The sequence below is a fragment of the Poecilia reticulata genome, chromosome 21, assembly GCF_904066995.2.
Source record: "Poecilia reticulata chromosome 21, P_reticulata-male-v2, whole genome shotgun sequence".
NCBI lineage: Eukaryota > Metazoa > Chordata > Actinopteri > Cyprinodontiformes > Poeciliidae > Poecilia > Poecilia reticulata.
The window spans coordinates 9,265,949-9,285,343 of NC_088850.1; the positions used below are offsets into that span (position 1 = coordinate 9,265,949).

At 35.6% G+C, this 19,395-nt stretch overlaps 1 protein-coding gene and 1 long non-coding RNA gene across 5 annotated transcripts in view; one reads left to right on the forward strand and one right to left on the reverse strand.

Annotated features, from left to right (window-relative positions):
• LOC108165771 (uncharacterized) overlaps positions 1-19,395 on the reverse strand; it is a 42,797-nt gene that overhangs the window by 4,382 nt on the left and 19,020 nt on the right. Inside the window, exons 2-7 of one of the 3 annotated variants that reach the window (XR_014085569.1) lie at positions 19,220-19,356; positions 18,655-18,884; positions 17,782-17,988; positions 14,694-14,757; positions 9,350-9,422; positions 7,897-8,032 (exon numbers count right to left, since the gene is read on the reverse strand). This is a non-coding gene — a long non-coding RNA (uncharacterized LOC108165771). Of the gene's footprint in view, positions 1-7,414; positions 8,033-9,349; positions 9,423-14,693; positions 14,758-17,781; positions 17,989-18,654; positions 18,885-19,219; positions 19,357-19,395 lie in introns of those variants that run through there. The other 2 variants (XR_014085568.1, XR_014085570.1) reach the window with 2 other exon arrangements.
• Positions 9,431-19,223, forward strand: LOC108165756 (cartilage intermediate layer protein 2-like). 2 transcript variants are annotated; one of them, XM_081602411.1, is made up of 9 exons: positions 9,443-11,306; positions 11,419-11,462; positions 11,588-11,621; positions 11,724-11,747; positions 11,831-11,860; positions 11,952-12,123; positions 12,380-12,486; positions 12,638-12,815; positions 13,136-14,051. In XM_081602411.1, exons 2-9 carry the CDS (start codon positions 11,451-11,453, stop codon positions 13,239-13,241), a joined length of 663 nt encoding a protein of 220 aa, XP_081458537.1. In that variant the 5' UTR covers positions 9,443-11,306; positions 11,419-11,450; the 3' UTR covers positions 13,242-14,051. The 2 variants fall into 2 exon arrangements, with proteins under 2 accessions (XP_017157606.2, XP_081458537.1); XM_017302117.2 differs by lacking the exons at positions 12,638-12,815; positions 13,136-14,051 and adding an exon at positions 18,733-19,223 and having other exon boundaries at positions 9,431-11,306.

A 19,395-nucleotide genomic window follows, 5' to 3' on the forward strand; every position in this document is an offset into this window, starting at 1 on the left:
TGCGTTACAAAAGAATCTAAAAATGTTGACAGACGTAAAAACTAAAAAGTATTGCTTCTGAAGTGATGATGACCAAAGATGATGATGACCAATAGTTTGAAGTTTATTGAATGAATTTAATTAGATGGTTTGCTTTTGCAGTAGTCGATTCTACGTGCTATTTTTGATTTTTGAACATTTTAACTTTTCTATTTTTTGGACCTTTTTTCCTTCATGTTTACTTTCATGTAATCATTTTCACAGACAACAAATCCTAAAACCAAATGGTAGTTTATCCACTAAAATGACCAAACATTTACATCAAGAGTAAATGATCCAAAGTGGAAGATGTTTTATGCCTCGCCATTTGATTTACATATCAATTTCCACAACATCACAAACGCTTTGTGCTGCTAACAGAAACAAAGCAGAATTGTTGGACACATGTTTAAGATACAATGTTTTCAAGAAATGCTGCAAATCGTCTAGCCGAGACATTTATCTACAAAATTACAATGTGCTAAAGATGGAATTTTGCAAATGTCCCTTTAAAATCCTGAAAATCCTTTCCATTTTTCTTGCTTAAAGCGTCAAAACAGGTGTGTTTGAATAGAGCAAAACAAGCATAATCAGATGGACCAGAGTGGCCTGTCACATGGTAGGCCACTCTGGTCTACCATGAGTGGCCTCATGGTAGACCAGAGTGGCCTACCACTCTGGTCTACATTCAAAAGAATGGTAGCATTCTTTTGAATGCTACCATTCAAAAGAATGCTACCATTCAAAGAATGCTACCATTCAAAAGAATGCTACCATTCTTTTGAATGTAGACCAGAGTGGCCTACCACTCTGGTCTACATTCAAAAGAATGGTAGCATTCTTTTGAATGCTACCATTCAAAAGAATGCTACCATTCTTTTGAATGGTAGCATTCAAAAGAATGCTACCATGTGTGTAGACCAGCTCCTGAACATGAGACGTAGATAGGAGATGTCTTGGAAACTTACAGGCAACACAAAGAGAAAGGAGACTTCATGAACACGGAGAGACAAGCCTGAAGCATTGGATTACAAAAGTGAACTGACGAGCTAAATTATACAGGAATGTTATCTCATACCCAAGTAGCCACTAAGTAACTGTTTCACAACCTCAAATAAAACTAACATTCTGTTTACAATGCATTGAGCTATGATAGCAGAAATGAAACAAGGAGTGGGTAGTTGTGCCAAATGTTTCCCACTGCTGCATGTCAAAGCTGGATAGAGTCTGAACCCCTCAGTTGACTTCAGATGTTTGAATTGATTTGGGTACGTGTGTGGGGTGATGTAAAAGCACTTTGGATGAGAAGAAAGGCAAGAAAAGTGCTAACGTGGATGCAGCCTATTTACCTTTCCATTTTACAAATGACAAGGTCCTTGAATCAGGGACAGAAGGAGAGCGGACGACAGGGACAAAAGGCAGAAAAAAAAAGGAGACTTTAGATAAAATCACAAGAGAAGATTTTTCTTGCCAACCTTTCAGCTTCACTTGCTCCTTCAGCTGTTCATTCAAAAGGAATATCAATGACTTAGTTGGAGTTAGAAGACACAGTTTGTATGCTTTGGTCACAATAACCAATTAAGGTCCTATAGGACAGTGCTGAAAAGGATTCAGCTGATGAAATGCAGGAAAAGCATTGGGGAAATTGTATCAAAGCCTTCATAAAGACATCCATGATAACTATAGTTTGATAAGTGAGGATATATTGAGCCCATATAGAAATAGAGCCTCTACAGGAAAACATGCTGGATGTTATACAGTATATATAGCAAAAGACTGATGGAACTTGAACATTTGTTCACCGTTGCTAACAACTACATTTATGCCTTATCTCATCTAAATGGAAAAGGACACCCACATGAAAAATCACAAAAGCGGTTGAAGAGGAAAAGTGGGAGTACTTGGTAAGCATGAAGTGCTAACCTTGATCCCATTCAAAGCCATTTGGAGTAAGATAAAACCCGGCAGTGAAAAACAGGCACCTATATATCTTTAGGAGCTTGATCCCTTTTCAGTGATAGACCTGAATTGACCAAAAATCAGGCATGTGGAATAGTTTTGCAGGAAAAAACAACAACCAATGAAATGTTGTGAAACTGGTTTATTTATGATTGTTTCTGTCATATTCATGAAACCAAATGCACTGAGAATCCAAAACTTGTTCTCCCATTACTTTGTGATTTCCATCTCCTCGCCCTCCTCCTTTTTCGGACACTGATAAACAGTTTTCCATTTAGTTTAGTGACCTTAAAGAATTCACTTGTGTGTGCATACTGCTCTGAACATGCTGAGCCTGCTCTTTAGACCCCCTTTAACTGGTCATTTTCTAATCAGCCGTCTACATACCTTCTTTAGTTTGTTGCAGGCCGGCATTGCTAGACTAACCTCGGTGTATGAGCTCTTAACTAAACATAACTCTCTCTGGATAGCCAATTATGTTTGAATCACAGAATGGTGCACAAATAGCCAATCACCACAGATTTTCTTTTACGCTTGCTCTTAAGAGTCTCTTAGGCCCAACAGACCATCTGCCACATCTGATGAGTAAATAAAATTAGATCACAAAATTATAGCAGCTGAACAGTAGATTTTCTGATAAATGAAGAAAAATTACAGTCCAAAACACTGCTGATTAAGCAAGATTTTCATTAAACAAGCAGAATGTTTCTCTCTAGAAAAAACTAAGGAAAAGTACATTAATCATAAAAGGTATTACAGGTGTTATCTTTTGCTTTAACACTAGCATATATTTTTTTCACAGGATTGCAGCAATACTTATACTAGATTTACACTTGGCAAAGCTCGTTTTGCTATACAACTGCAATATTACGTAATCAAAATGTTGCGTTTTCATCAGTGGAACATCTCAATGTGCCTCCTGAAAATGTGTGTCCGCATCGACAGGCCACTTAAATGTTCTTTTGTGTAAATTGGGCTAATGGTCAAGAGAAAAGCCTGTTTTCAGAGGATGACAAACAAAACTGTGTTTTCCGTGGAGACAAAGGGAAAAAAAGGAGTCTAGATATGTGTGCGGGTGGAGGGATCTAGAGAGGTGTGTGCGCGTTGCAGTTGGATGATAAATGAGTGTACACCTCACTGTCATTTGTACTTTGGCATCCAGTCCAAAGCACAATTTGGTGTAAAATATTGCTGTGGCACCTTCGAATGACAAACTTTAATGCTGATGTATGAATAGACAGAGGCCATCTCGAGCTGTTATTGAACAGTGGGAGGTATGTATTCTTCTCAAAGGGCAATTAATTAGCATACACAAAACCTGTTCAGAGGGTGGACACTGGAAAAGGGCAAACTTCTGTGTTGTGACATGCAACAGCACAACGCGGTCTAGTCAGTGATCAGCGGTGGTACAACAGAAGAAAAAAACTGAACAAACAATGAACTCTATGAGGTCAATTTAAATTTGGATCTCTGAAAACCAAATGTTATTGAAGTTTATCGTTTTCGGACACAAATTACACAATATTTTCTTACTGAATGTTTTTTATTTTATTTTAAAAGGAACAAGTACTTTCCAGAGTTTCTGTTTTCTGTCATTTACACTTTTCAGAGGGAATTTAACAACATGCTCAATAAAAATGTTATATTTCAGTTTAATAAATAAATGTGAAATAAAATATTCTGTGCAGAAATTTTCTCAAAAGCATTCCACAAACTTTGAAAGTATTGCTAAAATGAAAACTAGTTCACCAGTATATAACAGCAGATGTGGTACCAATAGGTAAAATCATATTGTAATTAAATAATCTCAGCTGTCCCAAAGTACTATATTCCAAAAGAAAACATCTAATGACTAATATACACAATTTCCTCCTGCACCCAAGGTATTTCTGTGCAGCTAAAATTAACTAAACCACTTTAAATTACAATATTTTGTTGGAATTTAAATTACAGAAAAGAAAACAGAGGACAATGGAAGCAGAAAATGCATAAATGTGTTTCGTTTAGATCCAGGGTTGCAATAAATAAACATAAGTTTTAAAAACAGGAATAAATAAAAATTTTATAACTAGTTCCAAAGGGGTTCTATCCAAATGAAGGCAAGAGTCTATACAGGTCTCACAAGTTCTTCCACACTAAAGTCTCATTACATGACTTTATGGGTCTTGTTTTATGTAATGTGTAGTGTCATTTCTAGACTGTTCTAATAAATTTAGGAGAATGGTATTGTCCAGAAAGTCTTGATATGCTGAAGCAGTCACAGCTAATTTTACTGGAACTAACTGACTGAGTCCAACTTCTGAAAAACACTCCCACACTAAATTCTCACTGCACCAAACTTTCCACTTGACACGGCACAGATAGCGGCTCTAAAATTTCACAGGGCCTACGACTTTGTGGCTAAGTTACTGTTGCTCACAGTTACTTGTTCTCAGTTTCTTCAACTTTGCTGTAATACCAATAATAGTTTGTTCATGAATATTTAACAAGGCAAGATTCCTGCAAATAGTGTCATTTTATACACAAGGAAATAAAGAGTTATTTGCAGGACATTAAATACAGTCAGGGGGCATTGAAATAAAAACAGCAAAACGATTATTTTAAAATGTAGACATTAAATGCATAAAAGAAGCTTTTTGATCAAAAACACTGGTAAACCAAAATGTTTTCAGTTCTGACTTTTGGGAATCTGACATTTTACAACTGGTGTAACATGATTCATTTTCCTGGTGCTTGCTAGGACTCTGGCAGCAGCGTTTTGGATTAGCTTGAAATTTTTGGAGAGGCATTGAAATACAATCTTGCAGTAATCCAAACAACTTAAAATAAGAGGCATGCTCTAGTTTTTCCGTATTCAGTTTTGACAGAAAACTCTTTATTCTGGCAGTATTTTTATGATAATAGTGAGTTGAATTAGTAACAGACTTATTGTGGTTTTAAGCTCCAAGTCCCAAATCCAACTTCCTTGTATACTCCGTGGTCTTTGGACACATTGTGTCTTGCTGAACACTTATTTTGTTTCTCACTTTGAAAGTGCAACATAAAACAACAGGCAGCAATAGAACACATCTTGCTACTTCTGAGAGTGTAGTTGCCTAAGACCCATTACTCTGCCTAAATTCCAGAGGGAAAAAAATCTAATTAGAGCCACAGGGTGAAACCTTCTACTATAAAAGGTAGAGAACCACGTGCTTCTGACTTAACCAAGTGATAGATCATTGTGTTTTTAAAGTTTCCATCTGCTTTCAAAGATAACAGACATCTGGTCTCTAGAATGATGACCAAACAGGTAAATTATAATGATATTGTTGTTGAACATACAGAATTTAAAGAACCGTTCTCTGTTAAAAGCTACGTTTTCTGTCATAGCTGAGCCTTGCCATTGCTGCAGTTTTGCTTCTCATCTCAACTACAATTAAAAAAATTAATTTGAAAACATAATCAGTTGGCACTGTAGGACATTACTAATGAGCAATATTCAGATTATATTTAAACAGCTCACATGGGACACAGTAAAAGAGGTAAGAGGCCCTGATTGGGTTTTTAAAAAGTATAACACATAAGGTTTTAGGTTCCTTTCTTACCAAACAGATATCAACTATTTACTTTATGTTACGACAAACATGAGGATGAAGTTTTGAGTAACAAAAGAATCTAAAAATGTTGTCAGACATAAAAACTAAAAAGTATTGCTTCTGAAGTGATGATGACCAAAGGTGATGATGACCCATAGTTTGAAGTTTATTGAATTAATTTAATTAGATGGTTTGCTTTTGCACGGGGCTGCACAGTGGCCCAGTTGGTAGAGCTGTTGCCTTGCAGCAAGAAATTTCTGGGTTCGATTCCCGGCCCCGGTCTTTCTGCTTGGAGTTTGCATGTTCTCCCTGTGCATGCGTGGGTTTTCTCCGGGTACTCCGGTTTCCTCCCACAGTCCAAAAACATGACTGTCAGGTTAATTGGCCTCTCTAAATTGTCCCTAGGTATGAGAGTGTGTGTGCATGGTTGTTTGTCCTGTGTGTCTCTGTGTTGCCCTGCGACAGACTGGCGACCTGTCCAGGGTGAACCCTGCCTCTCGCACGGAACGTTAGCTGGAGATGGGCACCAGCAACCCTCCCGACCCCACTGAGGGACAAGGGTGAAAGAAAATGGATGGATGGATGGATGGTTTGCTTTTGCAGTATTTGATTCTATGTGCTATATCCTATCAACTATTATACAATTTAAATGGATAATATGTAAACTAGTTAAAACCCTTTTTAACTATTTTAAAGTTTTAATTTTTCATTTGTCTTGAAATGTGACAACTTGCAAACTTTTCAAAATTGTTACTAGAGTTATTTTATTATTTGTCCTGCAAGGTGCTGGACCAGGTGGTCCAGTCGAGACACTGCTAATAAAGAGGGTGACTTTGAGACTTTAAAGCAACTGAGAAATGAATACCCAGGGCAGATTTGCCCCAATCCTATCTACATTGAAGCAGTTACAGCTAAAATAATGATCCCAGCAGAGAAGACGGGCTAAACTTTCAATGCGTAAGTTGACCTAAAAAAAAAAAAAGAAAAGTCCCATCACCATGAAACATCACCCTGACAGGACGACTGGCTAAAGTATTTTCAAATTCTCATATTTTTATATGTATTGTTTCAACATGAATACTGTAGATATTTTAAATGCTATCTAAATAGTCACAAAATGTACATTTACATACAAGTATATACATTTTTGATTTGGTAAAACAAAGTTTTGGAAAATAATTTTATGTCAATACGTAACACGCTATACTTACAAAAACACATTTTGGTGCATAGTGTGTTTGAATCACTTTGGAACTGTGATGTTAAAGAGACAAACAGGCGTGCTATCTGTCCATCTCCTCTGTTTTCTTTCAGCTACAACACTTACACAGGATTTGTCTGCTGCAATGCTGACCAAAAATGGGGTCCCTGCAAGAGCTACAAAGTTCTCTTTGGATGCCCGTGTTCCTAATGAATCCTGACTTTATGTGGACAAATTAACTGGAAATACAAATAAATATTGTGGCTTTTATTTCATTGCAAATTATCTCTTTCACTTTTAAGCTTCCAAGATAAAGTGTTGCATTTATGCATCGATGGTGAATTCTACTAAATGTGATTTAGGCAGAAGATATTTTGCAGTTTCAATTTTGCATTAGAGATTGCAACTTAATTAGTTTAAGTTACTATTATAATGTCAAAAATACAATTCATCAATTGCAAGAGAAATGATCAAGGAAATTGTTTTTTTTCCCCAATACAAATTTCAATATTTCATTGTCATATTTGTATGCATTTAAGTTTAGAAATAATCATTGTGAAAACTACTTTTATTATATATACATAAAAACAAATCGACACAAAAAAGTAATTTAGTAAAACACAAAACCAAATGGATTCAGAAATACATCACCAATAGCCTATCTGCTTAAATGTTTTAATCAGATTTTGAATTTTTCAGACAAAAATATACTTCTCAATCTTTCATCAAGCTGTAAGCAAGATGCGCTTTCAATTAACATTTAATGTTCTCAATTACTGGTGCGCATTAGAGCGTAAAAAGGTTCTTCTCGGCATTCAGAGAATGACTCACTTGCAGGATAAACCAATTGCACCATTGGTTCTAGCACCATATAAGATGCATATTTGAATCACTAAGAGCTCAGCAGCCCACAGTGGAATCAATCTCCTATCACCTCTCTGAGGCAGCAGTTGATCTGGCAAAGTCAAAGGCACCTATTTGTCTTTACCATTTCACCAGGGTTCAAGGTGTCAGAGAATGACAGAACACTGGGTCAAAAGTCACCTGACCTACTATGCTCATTAGTGTGCTGCTTAGACAGCGGGAGATGTTATATAGCAGTACTAACATCTCTAATTGTGTCTAACAAAGCTCATCACTGACCTTCTCCCCTACAATCATCCGCTGCTGTTCTAGTAAAGTTTTCCACCACATCCTGGGTGACAAATCCTGAAATGCAAAATGTGGTCCCATGTGTCCGAGCTCCAATGTTGGATCCTGGAAGACGTGTTGAGCAGACCTATTGGATAAAATGAGTTGATCAGAGAAACACTCCATATAATAGTTGCTTGCGTACAAGAAAACAAATGGGTCTCTCTGAAAAGTCAACCATTTCAGGGAGATCTGACCACTGCAAAGATCAGATCTTTGCAATGGTCACTAAAAACAATAACTTTGTTGCAACATATTCAGCATTTTCTTAGTTTTCATTTGAAAGATCCTTCTTTGAGCCCAGGCTCCCTGACTGGTTCATAATTTCTCTTACTCATGATTTTGTGGAGAGCACTAGTCCAAAATGCAGTAAAACAGCCTCACAGTATCATAATAACGCAGATGTGACAGTGTCTCAGAATTTCAGGATTCACCGTTTTTCCCAAAAATATAACCAGTCATTATGGCAAAGCACATTATGGTATCATCAAACCACAAGACATGTCTCCAAAAATGAATGTGTTAGTCCCTGAGTGCATTATCAAACTGGCATTAGTTTTTACATTGCTGTTGGAGTAAAAGCCTCGCCTTCACAGGCCCAAAACTCTTTTCATTGTTGGCAATAACAATGAAAGGACGCCGTCTCTTGCTAGTTTCACTATTATGTGTAATTGTATAAACCAGATTGTTTAAAGACAGTAATCTAAGTGGATGTGAGGTTTATTAAGAATATCATAATAAAGTTAACCAAAAATCATTCTTCCATTATTCTTAGACTTATTGAGTCTGATTTGATGCCAGACTGTCAGTAAAAAAAAAACGGTTGTGTCATTATATTGAGTGTAAGTAAAAAAAATATATTAACATGTCTCATCATTGTGCCATAGTCAAGAATAAAACACAGTTGACATGGTGAAATGAAAGAAAATTGGACAATAAGTTTAGGAGTAAGCCAGGGATAACATGAAGTGGAGACAGAATTCACAGTGCATTTTCCATCAACACAGGTTGGGAGGTTAACCACCAAGAAAGCAGAGCAAACTTCAAGTGGACACATTTAACCTTCAAAATAATGTGCAGCTGTCTAAATACCTTCTGGAGCAGTGGTTCTCAATTATTCATTTTTCGTGCCCTAGATAGGGAACACACTTTTTTTTTTTTCATGGCCCACAACTTAAATTTTAAGTTCTTGTGGCTTATTTATTTTTAAAGTCCTATAACAATTTCCGAGTTCAGTTTATAAACTCAATTTGCATCATTTCATCAGGACTGCTCTAAAGAGAAAAGGATGCAAATGGTTCACTGGGATGTACATTAAACACAGTTGGTTACTTTTCAGCTTTGTCAGTTTATTCTTCTTCTAAAAGGTATACACATAAAATTTGTCCATTTAAAATTTACTCACATTTGTCACATTTTTCTTTCCCTGGTCACAAACTTCTCCATCTCTCCTCCATCAGCTCTGTACACCAGTGTGCCTGTGGAAGACACCCATGATCTGTGCTTAAATGTTAAAGAATACAAAATGATAAGACATACTGTCAAGTTTTTCAGGTTTGGTTTGCTGTGCAGTTCCCCACTTGAAAAGGATTGTTTCCACTGTGAAGTTTGAACTGGATTTCACTCAAAGAGCCTTTAATTTAGTTGACTCATCTTTATTTTTTGTATGATGGTTCACATAGCGCATGGCATATAGGTGAAAAACCTCAAAAGAAACAGAAACACATCTATTACATTCTGAAATTAACAAGGTAAATACATTGCGAATAATCAGATTTCTACCCCTTTAAAGCAGTTATTTGAAAAGAATAGTAAATAAATATTTTATAGTAAAATTCAACAGCAATAAATAAATTAGCATTTTTATCAACATTTTGTTAAATATTTTCACAAACATTCTGACCAACATTTCTTTTTTTTTCTTTCTTCTTTAACCAATAAACACCAGGTGCATTTTTTCCTCTTTTTTTTATTTTTAACTTACTAGCTTGACTTCAATAAGATTAAACAATTTGATAGATCAATCAGAAGTTCATTTGCTGCACTCTGATTGCTAGGAGATTTAAGATTGAATCCACCTGGACTCAATCCAGGAGTGGTTACCTGCTAGGTAACCACAGTGGTTACCTAGCAGTTCACCAGAACACATACAACTGTTGAAATTTCTCAATGCCTTCCATCTGCTATATTTATTAATACAATTGTGTATTTTCAAATTTTAGCATAACTGTTCTTCATATGCAAAACAAATACATTTGTAATTTCCCCCACATACAACAACCATTAAATTATCAATATCTATCCAATTATCCTTTTACATGAACACAATTTACAATATATGACTTACATGTTTTTAATATCTTTTATCTATTTATTCTACTTTTAACCAAGACAGTGCTTTAATACTTGCAGCTGGGCTGTTTCCTGTTAGTCTGTTCACTTGCTTTTTTCTGCTTTGGTTTATTTATTTTTATTTTTTTTTAACCAGTGCTTATGATACAATTGTGTAGTTTAACAGCTCAGTGGTTGCATACACATGTTGCTCACTGCCAGCGGCATATCAACACCATTACACAATGTGAGGATACGAAACGGACCTTACTTAAATAAAAGGCAGCATGAAATAAGCATAAAAAAACATCAAAATAGCGCGTGCGGCGTTGCCCTCACTTCAATTTTTTTCAGTCGTTTTACATGATTCAAAACTCAACAAATTAAGAATTTACCTAATTCATCATTTTAAACCCACAAAATAAAAAAAATATATATGGTTAGAGTGAATTATGACTATAGGACACTTGAATGTATTTTCTTGATAAAGGATCTTTGTCAGAGTTGATGTAAAGATAACAAAAATAATGAAAGAGATGTTAGTAATTGTATAAACATATGTACGTTTCATACATTTATGAGCATTAGAAAATACTGTGTTTTATGTCAGGTTTGTATATATTTGTAAGATTCAAAAGGAAAGGTTTTGGAATTTCCCTTCGCCTGTAGAATGTTGAAACCCAGAGCTTTTACCATAAACTTATTGTTTGACAAAAATGCAGTTTTGTCACAATCAGACATGTTAAACATGTCTCTGCCTGAGTCAGCAGCGCTGCAGACTCTGAAGAGGAACATGAACCATTTGTGTTGAAATATGTGAACTATGCTAATCATTTTCATACCTGCCAATGCACCGAATCAGTTTTTTTCTTTCTATGGTAATGTAGGTGAACAAGTTTTGTACTAATTTCCATTAAGTTTATGTAGGCCATTGGGTGAGGCTTGCTGCTATAAATAAGCACAGTTCCCTACATTCACCCATCTCATTGAGCAAAAAAGACCTCTTGCTTAGTCTCGTTTGGTTGTCAAAGGTGAGAAGTGTCTTTTTGAAGCATTTTTGTTTTTTTAAAAAGACCTTAAAAGAACTTAATCCTTTTAGAAATTTAACACTAAAATATCATGCCATCTTATTTTGGTCTGCAGCATCTATTAACCGACACCCATTCTCTGCAAATATGGTCAAGAAAGTAAGGAAACATTTGTGACTTTATATTACTCAGATGGAGTGAAAGACATTTTGATTTTGAATTTTATCAAAAAAAAAAAAGTTTAACAGGTAAAGTAATGCAAATGCAAACTCTTTCTGTTTCAGTCAATTCTTACCGTTGTGACACTCTTGCTGTTTGGTAGGTTCAAGTCAACAACAATATTACTAATTTCCAATCAAGATACAACCTATTAATATTTTAACAGTTCTATAACATTTTTCTTTTTACTATATTTTTCAGGTTTTTTAGGACTTAGTCAACAAAGTAAGATCGTCTCATTGGGCATTAAATGCTTTAAGTGGGTTGTCTGACAGTTTTATGATTTTACTTTTGTCTACTTTCCTTAGATCCAGAATGCAAGGATTCCTTCTCTGCCCGTAAGTATTAACGCCATTTGGTATTTTTATTGAACATATATTTGCCTATGTACCCTAGTCTTTGTTCCTAAACAGTAGTCCTTTTTTTCAGAGGGCTGGACAGAGTGGTTTGACAGAGACACCCCTTCTATTACTGGAGACAAGGAGACTCTTTCCTCTCTTCGTAGGGAGAATCCTGGGAAGATCTGTCCCAACCCTACCAATATTGAGGCTGTGACTCTTTCTGGCCATAGTGTTGAGGAAACGGGTGAAAAAATTTTTAAGTATGTACTGCATTGCTCCGGCAAGAATAGTAAATGTCACATTATGTTATGGCTCTGGAACCAGTCTACTTTTTGCCGTTCTATTTTGTACGCGCTATAACTTAAGTAAAGGCGTCTGGAACAATGTTTTGGGAAATTGATACGTTGGCAAACGGACAAGGACAAGTCAAAATAGGAAGCCTTAAAGTTAAAAAAATGAAAATGAACAACCACTACTAGACTGCTTTTTTATGTATCTAATTTTCCACTTTTTCAGATATGACACAAAATCCGGATTTGTCTGCAGAAACAGAGATCAGCGTGACTGGAAGTGCCAAGACTATAAAGTTCGCTTCAGCTGTTCAGTTGAAATCTGTCAAAATGGTGCCCAACCTAAAAAAAACCTACTAATTTTAAACAATACAGAATAAAAATGTATTAGCACAGTTTTGTCTTGGTGTGTGCTGGTTCTCGTTTGCCTATGAAATGAATGCATGTTAAGCGGTTTTGGCAACACAGTTCTCTGTTTTTGCAGTGTGTTGGACCAGGTGGTACAATCGAGACCATCCCACTGGATCCGGTGACTGGGAGCATCTGAGTGCCCTGAGAAAAGAAAACCCTGGTGGAGACCTTTGTGCTGATTTTGTCTATGTTGAGGCTGTTACTGTTAAAGATAAGACTCCAGCTCTCAAGACGGGACAAAAATTCCATTTGTAAGTTATCTTAAAGGAAAACCTCGCAAACACATACCTGTAGAGCAACATTTTCTTGATATTGACGGTCTAGATGACGTGTAATCAGTTTTATTTGCACTTTAAGTAAGGAATAAATACATGTATAGATTAGCAACAACAACAGAGCTAATGCATCCAAGCTTAATTTGTTGTAGGAATTATCTTGCAAACTACATAATGTTTAAACATCCATTTGATTCTTAAAGAAGCATATTTGCCTAAATTTGACCTCGAATCATTCAGCAAGTTTCTCATTTCTAATCAAACATGTACACTTACACTTGGGTTCTAATTTTCAGGTACAGCCCTGGGAAAGGATTTGTCTGCCGCAATGAGGACCAGAGATTTAGCAATTGCAGTGACTACAAAGTTCGCTTTGGATACTATTGTGCCTCTGCTTCCTGAGTTTACTCCTGCAAATGACTTGAAACTTTTTTGTTTCATTTTATTTCCCTTTCCTTTAGTTTACAATGACACAGAGACACAAATGCAGTATCTGTTTTGCAGGCGCTTCCTGTTTGTCTTTGTTATCTTATCTACCTGAGTCACTGTGAGAAGGGGAATTATGGGCTCTATATGTCTTCAACAAATTTATACAATGGTTTTTCTTTTACCTGTGTGGAGCGAATAAAAAACAATAAATAATTCAAAGCATACATGCACTTGTTGTTTTCTTCTGTCTGTGTTCAAATTTAGCCTCATTTTAGCATATCATTTGGTCAGAGCAAAATGAACCTAAATCATTTATAATTAAATAATAGTAAGGTTGATCTCAGGGTTCAGGTATTTTTGAAAAATTTGTGAAAAATGTAAGACATACATATATGCTATGTATAGTTCTAACTTCAGTTGTATCTGACTTTCACCAACTATCACTGACAACCTTGTACAAATTGATCAGAGATGAACTGTGATAAGAGTCAGGCAGCTGAACATTTATAACTCATCTATATATAATGATGCCTATCACATCTAAAACAAAAAAAAACTGAAAAGGAATATTCTACATACTTCAAAGACTAGATGGGTCAAAGTACAAATCTGTTGAAGAATATATTTCAAAGCAGTGGGATGCTGTAAAAATCACCATGGTATCTATAAATCCTAAATCTAACACTTAAAACATACCTGAGCCCTTAACAGGTCTGGTACAGTAATCAAGTATTCTGAGTAATCAGGAAAAAATGTTAATGTTAATGTTAATGAAAAACGACCTTTACCTTTAGGAGATAGGAGAAAAAAATCAGAAACTCAGACATTTCTAATGTATTTCAATCCACCATTTATGGCACATCATAGGCCAAACATGGCAACCCACTAAATTGAGCCAAAATGCTTGTTTGAGATTGTAAGAACAAGAGAATCTATTTTTCTATACTTCTATAAGATTTGGCCTGAATAACAAGCACTGCTCATCACCAGACAAACAGTTTTCCTACAGTGAAGCCTGGTGCAGACTCAGTCACTCTAAACGTTGGTCCAACTGTTGGGGAAAGACTTTATGTCAATTTAACATTGAACATTCTCCATTACTGTTATTCGTAAAATACAATTCATTTTCTAAACAGAAGTTATGATTTTTACTTTGTGCTCCCTATGTTCAAAGAAATATGCTGTAATATATTGCAGCGTATTTTCTTTTCTATGCATACAGTATTGGTTCGGTTGGAAAACATCTAAAAACTGAGTCACCCAAACATGCTTTGTGACCGTAATAGTCCGTTTGCTGTGATTGCCCCTAACAGCCACTCATAAGGGCGTGTTGAGGCACAGCTGAACACCGAACAATCCATGAATTATTTCGCAACAATGGACAACAATCCTGCATAACTGGACAAGAGAGAAACAAGCTCTCACCAGCAGAGTGGCATTTTTCCCTGTGGCAGTTGAACCCCTAGGATTTTCCACTCATCTTTCTTTTCTGCAGAGAAAGAAAAATCACAAAGAAATGACATGTGTCACCATTTTAAATCATACTGGACCCCGGGTCTTTGAATCACTAAACATGATGTGAAACACAGGAAACCCATTACGTTTAAAAGAGCTTAGTTGGGTTATTAGTGTATTGGTCTGTTGTTGTATTAAACTATAGAAGCCTGAACATTGTATCATAAATAAATAAATAAGGATTCCTACCTTATGAATAATTTGATTCAATGTTCAATGATAAAGAACTAATGGAACTAATAATTATTTCATTGTTAACTTGTTGCATTTAAAAATATATATATATATACATACATCAATTTAATTGTGTTATTAAGTTTTTAGATATTCAGCTCTGATCCTCAAAGCACACTGCCATGAATGTTTGGATGGTTCCCTGCTTCAGTGCATCTAAATTCAGCTGATGGGTGATTGAAAGGCTTTTTTTAAACTAAACTAAAAAAAAGCAGGGAAACATTGAAAATATGTAGGGCAGTGTGGCCTGAGAACCTGGGTTGGTAAACACTGCTTTGGTGAACGTGCAGCACAATAAAGACTAGAGGACACACAGAGAGGTCAAGCATAAAGTTATTGGGATGTTTACATTGCAGTTAGGTTAGAAAACAACACCCCGTGATTTAATCAGATTTAGAAGGTGAGCAGTCTGGCAAGCATGAGGATAAAGATAAACAAAGCCGAGACATAGTGGAACTACAGAAGAAAAGACAAACACTCATCTGAAAGAACACAATCCAGAGCACAAATGGCAAAATAAATGATCACACAAGAATAAACTAAAATGGCTAAATAAGAGTAGACGACAAAAAAAGGACCAAAGCAAAGTTCAAACACTGTTGCATTTGAACAAATTCATTTTCTATCATGTGGAAATTGTACCCAAGGGAAAACCTGGCTTGTAGAAATCCATACATCTCTTCCTGATGTCACATTCATTTAATTTTTTCATGATGTTGCACAAGTTTGTTATATTTCTAGGACACTATCTTAAAGTTGCATTAACAGATATGCTTACATTCAAATTAAATCAACCAATCAATCTAGTTTATATGTGGAAAACATTTCACCAGCCAGGCGATTCAAGATGCTTTACATAATAAAAACAGAATATTACAACGTTATAAAGAAAACACTCTACAGTCAACAATTGAAGAAACATTAAATTTTGATGAGTGCCATCATCGAAATCAATCATGGTCAATGTTTTGTTTATTGTGGTTCTAAAGCAATTCTAAACAGATGGGTTTTTAGTCTCGATTTAAAGGAACTCAGTGTTTTAGCAGTTTTGCAGTTTTCTGGAATTTTGTTCCAGATCGGTGGTGCTCGGAAGCTGGATGCTTCCAAATGTTTTAATGAACCTATAAAGACTTTACAAAGCAATATCATCACCAGAATACAAATTGTTTAAAGACAGTAATTTAAGAGGGTGTTAGATTTTGAATTTAAAATATGTAATAGGAAAGTTTAAAAAAAATCTACTCTGTTATTCTGCGATGAAGAAAATAAATAAAATCTTGATAATAGCCACTCACCCAAAAAAGAAAATCAAATAGACTTTCAGTCAGTGCGAAAACATGGTTTTGTCTTTTTTTTTAAAATGTGTATGTAAATGAGATTTAACTGTAAGTAAAAACGACTTAAGATGTGTCGCCATTGTGCCAAGGTCAAGAAGACACAGCTGAGATGAAAGGAAATTTGACAGGAGTTTTAGGAACAAGCCAGGGCCCCCTGAGGCTCAAGGATAACGTGAAGTGGACACAGCATTCACAGTCAAGTAAATTTCACATTGCCACTGGCTGCGAGATTAACCACCAAGAAAGAAGCGCAAACCTCTTTTAACCTTGACAGAACTATGCAGCTGTCCATATAGAGGCTTAATGACTAGATGGAACACATAGCCATTAGGCCACATTAACAACAAGTACATTTAGGGGAACAAAGGTCAATTTAACATTTTCAAACCTAAGGCCAGTGTACTGTCAGTCATGTTAGAGGTAGGCTCACGCTCCTACACTAAATCTTCACCAGTGGAGTGATGCAATGCACAAAACGGACAGCGTAATGTTTACTCGAACAAATTCCAAAGTACATTTTGGAAAACCATAACTCAAACTGGCAGCTAGAGGGTTGAAACCTGGACACAGGTGTTCTAATGGGATATGTATTCCAAAGACACCTCAAGGAACGTTTTGGAAAGGATAAATCAACTGTGACTTGACATGTATATATCCTAATTTAAGCCAAAAGCTTGCTGTTTTCCACAGCCAGGGTGAAAACAGTAATTCTTTTTAGAAATAAGTTCAGTCTTATAATCATTTCTGTGAAACAGAACAAAATAAAAGGCTGAAAGTCCAAAAACAAGGTACATGGTAAACCTTACCTCTTGCTTAGTTTCCTTGGAATTTTTAAGGTAAGACGTGTCTTTCTGAGATATTTTTAAAAATTACCCTCACCTTTGTGCATAACTAAAAAACACTAATGTGGAATATCTTCATATTTTTTAATGGAGCACCTAACTTATACTCTTGTTCTGAAAATATGACCAACCAAGTAAGGAATATTAATTTATTTATGGTCATTTATTTTAATAGATCAATTAAAGTTGAGATTTTATACTGTACAGCCTGAGCATATAAAATTAACTGCTTATGAAGTAAAATAAAATATTAAGGATTCCCCTCTCTGTTCTAGATAAATCTTACCATTGTAGCATTTTTGTTGTTTGTACATGTCTGAAAAATTATTACAAATTTCCAATCAAGATACCTACAATCTATAAAGTAATTTCAGTAACTTTTATTCTTCTAACTTTATTTTTCAGGTTTTGTAGGGTTAAGCCAACAAGGTAAGATAGTCTTAGTTGGCATTTAATGGTTTCCCTCTATATATCTGAGAGGTTTACAGTTATACTTTTGTCTTCTCTGCTTACTAGAATGCAAAAAGCCTTACTCTCTCCTTAAGTAGCAATATCATTTGGTGCTTTTATTTAAAGTATATTTACCTTTTTTTATGTTTCTTTCTGAACAGTGTTTTTTTGTTTGTTTTTTTCCTCAAAGGGATCGACAGAGTGGTTTGACAGAGACAACCCTTCTGGAAGTGGAGACTGGGAGACGCTTTCCTCTCTTTGTAGGGAGAATCCTGGGAAGATCTGCCCCCAACCCGACCAATATGGAGGCCAGGACTCTGTCTGGGCGTAACGCCGAGGACACTGGTGAAAAGATTTACAAGTACAGTCTCTCTCAGCCATGAATAGCTAAGGTTGTTTTGCTGTGAGCCAACCCATTTTTAGCTGTCTATTTAGTTATAATGTAAAGCCCTGTTAATGACAATTCTCTCTTATCTTTTGTGTCATACTAATTTTTCTGTTCTATTCTATTCTACAATCCTTAATCTCTTAATTTTGTCAATAAGGAGGATCCTCATCATTTGTAATATTGATAAACGATACGTTCACTTCTGTTTAATTGTCAACTATTCTTTGTTGTTTATTTCCTGGATTTCATGACTTTAAAATGGGTATAAACTTAATTTGTTGCAGTGATTCACTCAGGGTGAGTCCACTGATCCTGCTTTGAAGATTTAAGTAAACAGGATCACCGTATAGTATTAACATATTCCTCTTTGTGTTTTAACTCTTTTGGTCATCAGACTCAGGTGCAAACCTTTTAAGACCGCTGTGTTAAACATTTCATTTCATTTTTTTTTTTGTTTGTTTTTTTCTAGATATGACAGAACATCCAGATTTGTCTGCAGAAAGAGGGATCAAAGGGACCGGAAGTGCCATGATTACAAAGTTTGCTTCGGCTGCTCATTTGATACCTGTGGAAAAACTCCCTTTTTAACAATACAAAAAGAAAATGATAAATGTATTTACCATTTGGTGTCTTAGTGGCACTTGCATAAGTGGTTTCAGTAACAGCTTTTTCTTTTTTCTTTTCTTTTTTTTTCGCAGTGTGCTGGACCAAGTGGTACAATCGAGACCGTCCCACTGGATCCGGTGACTGGGGGCAGCTGAGTGCCCTGAGAAAAGAAAACCCTGGTGGAGACCTTTGTACTGATCTTGTCTATGTTGAGGCTTTTACTGTTGAAGATGACATTCCAGCTCTCAAGAGAGGACAAAAATTCCATTAGTAGGTTATCTTAAAAACAACAAAACAAAACCAGTTCTTACAAACATGTGCCTGTAAAATACAGTTTTCATGACATCAGCAGAAAGATGCAAGTTAAAATAACCTGGTATTTTTTTCATTTTTCTTTAGTAAAATAATAGATATACCTGTAAAACAAAAACTAATGTATTCAACCTTAATTTGGTTTTTATAATGATCTTGCTAACTATATAGTATTTAAATGTACATCTAATTCTTAAATAAGCAGACTAAATTTAACTACAAATCATTCAGCAAGTTTCTCATTTCTAATCAAACATGTACACTTACACGTTTTTGTTATCATTTTCAGCTACAGCCCTGGGAAAAGGGTTTGTCTGCCACATTAAGGACCACAGATTTGGCAGGTGCAGGGACTACAAAGTTCGCTTTGGATGCAGTTGTCGCTCGTTTGCCTGAGTCGACTCCTGCAAATGATCAGAGGGAAGAAACTGAAGTTTTATTTC

Coding starts and splice junctions, on each gene's coding strand:
- LOC108165756 (XM_081602411.1), top strand. Junction 11,622..11,723: donor TGTGACACTCTTGCTGTTTG/GTAGGTTCAAGT, acceptor TATATTTTTCAG/GTTTTTTAGGACTTAGTCAA. Junction 11,748..11,830: donor TTTAGGACTTAGTCAACAAA/GTAAGATCGTCT, acceptor TACTTTCCTTAG/ATCCAGAATGCAAGGATTCC.